This window comes from Juglans microcarpa x Juglans regia, chromosome 1S, assembly GCF_004785595.1.
Source record: "Juglans microcarpa x Juglans regia isolate MS1-56 chromosome 1S, Jm3101_v1.0, whole genome shotgun sequence".
In the NCBI taxonomy this organism is placed as follows: Eukaryota; Viridiplantae; Streptophyta; class Magnoliopsida; order Fagales; family Juglandaceae; genus Juglans; species Juglans microcarpa x Juglans regia.
The window spans coordinates 6,786,173-6,792,399 of NC_054595.1; the positions used below are offsets into that span (position 1 = coordinate 6,786,173).

Here is a 6,227-nt window from a genome sequence, read left to right on the forward strand (position 1 = left end):
CCTCTGACCGCCACTTAACGAGGTCGGCCTCTGACCTAGCCCCGTTCCAAGGGCTGATGCGCCATGACAGGGTGGACAATGATAAATCTGAAGACGATAGCAAAACAAGAAGACACAAACTCACAATCACAAGAGAAAAAGAATGCTGAAAGTCATGTTCACTAGATATTCATGTGGTTACAAGTATCCGAGTCAATATAAGGTACCCTTGGCATCGAGAAGGAAAAAAAGGAAGGAAAAACAAGAAAAATAAGAAGAAAGTCATCCCGAACGGTCATGGGCTGGCAGTGGGATAACGGAAGACATCGGGCATCAGGTCACCCCTCAGGGAGTCAAGGGATTTGCAATCTACTTGGGAAGTAGAGAAGAAGGCTAAGTAAAGACTCCAAGGGGCATCATGAGGGTTTGCCACCAGGTGGTCTTTCACCCTCTCTAATCCCAAGGAGTATCTGTAGCTCCAGGCCTTGAGACATTTAGCCACCTTAAGCTGGGGGGTGATCCAGGAAGCTTCTCGTTCGCGGCAGCAAGCTTGCCCTCAAACCTCTTCACCTTCCCCGTACAGGACCTCAACTCCCCTTTGAGTTGCAAGTGGGACTCCGACAGCTCCACATACAAGCCCTTGACCTTTTATTTGTCCCTCTAAAGCATTGCATTCTACCTCGCAAATTCATCCCTTCAAGATTGAAGTTCGCTGAGACGCACGTTCAGGTCATAGTGTACATCCCCAGCTTTCGCAAGCGTGGCAATGTAATCTTGACAGTGTTGCTCGACCTCCCTCATCTCCTCTTCCATACGAAGAACTGTGCGTCCTCCCGGCTCCACTCAACCGCAGCAGCCTCGAGGTGAGACATCTCCTGCCTCAAAGCCTTCGTCCTAACTTGAAGGTCGTTAATGCTCCGCCATAGATGCTCATTCTTGACTTCAATTGCCTCATGGGCAATCTCAACACGCTTCAGGGCGGCCCAGAGCCTAAACATCTCGCAGTAGGCTCGCCCACACAGCCCGTGCAGGACCTCGACCTCCCTTTCTATCTTAACTCATCCATCCACGACTCAAGTAGCCAAGAACTCGAACCCCTGTCAATCAAGGCAAAAACAGTTAGACCGTCATAATGCAAAAACAAAATTATACATCGAATAGATGGGAGAAGAGTCTTACTAGGGAAAGGAGGTTGTTGAGCTGATCGGCCATTCCCCATATTGCCTCTGCCCTAGCTTTGTCGACACCCCCTTCCACAAGAGGAAACGATGAGGCGCCATCCTCACTCTGCAGTTCTGACTCAAGGGCGGAGGTATCAGATGAGTCTGAAGTGTACACCACAGCGGGCTCTTCTTTCTCGAGGCCGCGAGTAAGCCTCCCTCCTGACTGCAAAGAAGGATCGCGACCCATGAAGCCGACTGACCGAGCCGAGGAAGAGTCCTATTTGAGTAAAGCATTGGTCAAAGATGATGAAGGAGATAAGGACGAGGATTCGCCTTCACTCAGCAACACTGGGATCTCATGACACAGGCCCTCAGGAGCTGGATGCTAGGGCAACCATTTGCTGATGGGAGTCGCACCTGAGCCAGTGCTGGCGAGATGCGAGGTGTCATGGCCACCATCCTAGGCAGCCCCTCCAGTTGGCAAGAAGTATCTGTTGGGGTCGACGCATCCTCTGGGTCACCAGCCCCCAAAGAGGCACAAGCATGTTTAGATGCCTCCAGACGCTCGACAATGATCGTCGCCCAGGAGATGCAGAAGCCAGACTGTTGCAGGGCCTCAAGGAACACAGCCTCAATCTCTTCGTCATCCCAATTGTGACCTAGCTCCAAACCTTGGCGATCCAGATTGCCTCGAGCTGCCTACACGTCCCTTTGATTCAGAAAGGGACTGTATCATCCTCCTAGTGGAACCCCTTTTCTATGCTACCTGACGAGCCCTCCAGCGACTACTTAGCTCCTCGTAGCATTGAAGGTCCCCTTAGAAAATCACTACTCGCCACATGAGACCGATCGAGTGCGATGAGGAACCGGATGACGTCCTCTTCAGTGAAGTGGACGTCTGTCCCGAGCTCCTCCTTATGTTCCCAGACCCATGTGTATACCAGTTGGATGCGACCCTGCTCGAGATCGAACAAGTCGAACATGATCTTTTTGTCGTCGAGGAGGACTCCCCATTTGGATTGGATGGGGAAATCCTGAGTGGTGGCTTTCCTAAGTGGGAACTCCCATCCTTCACCTGACATGAACAAGAACTTGTTTTGCCACTGCTTGGAGTTGGAGTGGCCGGCCTTGAGCCCAGTAAGCCAAATTTAGGAAAGGAACAGAAACTGCAGACGTTGCTTTCCAACTTGCAGACCGCGTGGGTGAATAGGAACTTCCGAATAGTCAGGTCCGACTATTCCTCTCCGATAGATTCTAAGACAATACGCCATGCCACGCAACATGACATCAGGATCCTCCAAGCATTTAGGGGCATCTGGGTTAGGGTTATGTCCAAGAAGTCTAGGACATCATGAACCAAGCAGCAGAAGGGAAGCCTCACATCCTATGCGAACATTCCGGAGTACAAAGCCACCCTCTCAGTACTACCCTTGGAGTCGACGACTCCTCTGCTTGGAGCTAGGATCTCCAAGGCCACCAACCTCGAGATTTCGTACGTGCAACAAAGCGCGTCGAGGGTCGTGGGGTCAACAACTATGGACCACTTGTGTCCATTGTAGGAAGAAGAGTCGCAGTAGGGGGTACTCTTGGAAGCCATTGCAGACAAATTTGGAAAGGAGTTAGGAATAGAAGCACAATAGTAGAGGGAGAATGCGAGGTCCAAAAAGTAGGAGCAGGAAGAGAAACAGAGGATGCTTAGGAGCAGGGAGAGGGATAAATATGGAGAAAGCGACGATTTAGAAGCCCCAACAAGAAGAGTGATGGGACTTGGAAGAGCGACATCTATGCCATTTCTCGAGGCAGGGAAATGTGTAGCCGTGCAGCAAACTCAAGAGGAAGAGGGAGCGTGTTGGAGAATTAAATTATTGCCTTGCCCACGTGTCGAAAATTTCAAGGCAACTAGAAAGGAGATTTTTCGTACTCATCCAGACTAGGCCTAGGTCCCTTGCACCAAGGCCCACTATCCTTGACGAGGGGAGAAGGCCTAGGTGAACTTAGGGGCCTAAGAAGGGATAAGCCAGCTGGTGGTTCCTCCAATCACCATGCATTAATGGGGATCAGACAAGTCAGGATCATATCCCCTGCAGGATTGGTTGCATTGAATGCAGCTTGGATTGGCCAGTCCTGAGGTCGGGCTCCTATAATTGACAGGAGTGGCTGCATTAAATGTGATGTCATGCTGTCTGAGACAAGTGCGATCATTACATCAACAGAAGGATCCCAGGAGAAATCGATTATAAATTGAGGAAGACTGACAATAGGAAGAAGGTTACACACGCTTAGTATATCTCTTCTAACTCCATAAAACTTCTTACTCCTTTTGTTTTCCTCTAAGGAACTCTAACTTTGGCATTATAGGTGACACGACCACCCCGCTTCCTTTTCTTCCACCCTCATAGGTATAAAAACATCGTCGTTGCCTAACAACTACCAAATACGCATGAATAAATACGATATTTAATAGAGAAAAATGCATGCACTGTATTTGTATATTTTAAAATGGTTGAAAGTATTTAGATCAAACAATTATAAGAAATTGTCTAATTCCATGTTTGTTAAGAGCATTAACATTGGCTTCATCAAAAGCCTAACCAAATGTAAAATATAATGAATTTTATCAAAATATAGCTGTATTGGATTAGCTAAAAGGATGAGTGGGAAACTTTGAGCTAAAGTAAATGGATGGGTTTCTTCGGTTTAATCGGGCTTCACGAATTTTTCTCCCCGCATGTTTTCTCTCTCCCTTTCTCTCTTATTCTCATTTTCATAGTACACCATCTTCTCCGCTAGGTTCTTCTTCTTCCTCAATAGAACTACGCACCCCCGACACCTATATATCACAATTGCTCTACAAATCGGTGCCTAGTGACCATTATTAGTTTGATAAAATGTCCGAGAGAGAAATGATCGCTGAAAAGAGTTTATTTTGGGATTTAGGCTCTAGCCCAGCTGTTAGATGAGTTTATTTTGGGAAGAGATTGGATTAGGTTTGGAATAAGTACTTAGGAACAAGGATGATTAGGTTCCATCTGGGATTGAGTTTGGGTCTATCTCATTGCAGGAGTGGTAGGGTTGGGGCATCACGTCTCCTGTACCAGCCATGGTCACGAAAATCATTGAGGAGTTGAAGGTTTTGAAGACAGATATTGATGCCCAGATGAGCTTTGGCGGTAGTGGTGCCAATACAGATATTTCAACGTTTTTATTTGGCTCTGTGTGGTTTCTACATAGGCTAAAGAACAAGAGCTTTTTGTTTTTATTTTTTGTGAAATTTTAGCTTTCAATATTGTTTCTTTTCTTACTTTTCTGAGCTAAGTGTTGGAGAACACAAACTTTTTATTTTATGGGTTCAGAAAAATGGATGAATTAATTGGTTGATGTTAATTGTTTGTCTCATAATGTACATATAGTTACTATAATTATAAAATATAAAAAGAAAAATTTAAAATTTTATTATTAAAAATAACATTATATTATTATTTTGATAAATCTAATAGTTAATCAAATGTAAAATTATAAATTGAAAAATTATAAATTTATAAAAAATATATACTTTTCTTTTCGATGAAATCAATGCAATGCCAACTCGCCTCGCCTCTGTATCAACTCGGACAACTTTATGCGATCAATACTCGAGTACTGCATCATCGCAGCCCCGGATGAGAAAGTAGCATGAAATCTTCTGCGAGCTGAAATGGCCAATCATTTCACTGGACTCGGAAAAAGTTAGAAACCCCCATCATATTCATTATTTCATCAAATATCACATTGCTCACGCGCCTTGTTGGTGCACGTGGATATATGTTCTGTCCCTTTGTCCGACCTTTTTACGTACGGCGAAGTGAAAGAAGCCCGTCTTTAAATGTACAGTAAAGTAAGAACAGTGAGTGGACAAAGCCCCCAATTCTTACAGAAGGGCTTATACGTAATTCCATACCAACTCCTTTGTTACGTATAATTTGGCGATAATTTGCTTGTATATATATAAATGTCATCGAACTCTGAGAGCCAACGGTTGCTAATGAAAATGAAGCATCAACCATACACTGGAGATGACCTGACCATCACCACTCAAGCTCACCGGAAACCCGAGTCAAAGACAGGTGGCACCCGCCATCCTGTGTTCCGCGGCGTCAGGAAGCGACGGTGGGGAAAATGGGTGTCGGAGATCCGGGAGCCCCGCAAGAAGACGCGCATTTGGCTAGGCTCTTTCCCCGCTCCAGAAATGGCAGCCAAGGCATACGACGTCGCGGCATACTGCTTGAAAGGCCGCAAGGCGCAGCTCAATTTCCCAGAAGACGTCGAGCACTTGCCGCGGCCGTCCACCTCCACCGCCAGGGATATCCAGGAGGCTGCAGCGAAGGCGGCGCAGGCCGTGGCGTTGGTGGGGAAGAAGGGAGGCGGCCACGACTCCAGGTCGGACGGGGAAGATTTCTGGGCTGAGATTGAATTGCCGGAGTTGATGGTTAGTGGGTGTCATTGGAACTCGTCACGTGGGTGGTCGTTTGCTGGAGATCACATCTCATGGCCTGACGGGGAGGTTCCACCGCCGTTCATGGCATGCCTCTGATGGTATTTTTTTTCGTTGTTTATGTGGTTGGCTTGGTTGGGCTGGCTCCATATATGTACGTACGTATATGCAACTTGGTCGTCTGTTGCTGCTCTTATGTAAAACTTTCTTCTAATTTTAATTATTCAGTAGCTCAAAAAAATATACTATTTTTTCTTTGTTGAATGCTCACAAAATATCCATACCATTATCAGTATTATATCTTTTATTTTTTGGCATATTATACCTTAATTTCACCATTCTTTACTACATTAATTGGAGTTCGATTTGATGAGTTTTAGCCATTGAATTTTTACGTTTTCAATCCAAGTCACAGCATGCAATCTCATTAAATTATTTAATTATTGTCCATATATCGGTACGTATTTTAATTAATTTGCAGGACCAATAGGATAATTAAGAATATATACCTTTAATTAATTAGAACTTTACAATAACCAATTATTAGTCTAATCTTTGATGTAACCACCCGATTAAAGAAATTTAGCAGCTAATTAATTAATTTCTTAATCAGA

The 6,227-nt window shown here is 45.2% G+C and overlaps 1 protein-coding gene across 1 annotated transcript; it reads left to right on the forward strand.

Annotated features, from left to right (window-relative positions):
• Positions 1 to 5,115: 5,115 nt before the first annotated feature.
• On the forward strand, positions 5,116 to 5,935 carry LOC121245096 (ethylene-responsive transcription factor ERF023-like). The gene has a single exon (XM_041143399.1). The coding sequence runs from the start codon at positions 5,131 to 5,133 to the stop codon at positions 5,710 to 5,712; it is 582 nt and encodes a 193-aa protein (XP_040999333.1). The 5' UTR covers positions 5,116 to 5,130; the 3' UTR covers positions 5,713 to 5,935.
• Positions 5,936 to 6,227: the final 292 nt, after the last annotated feature.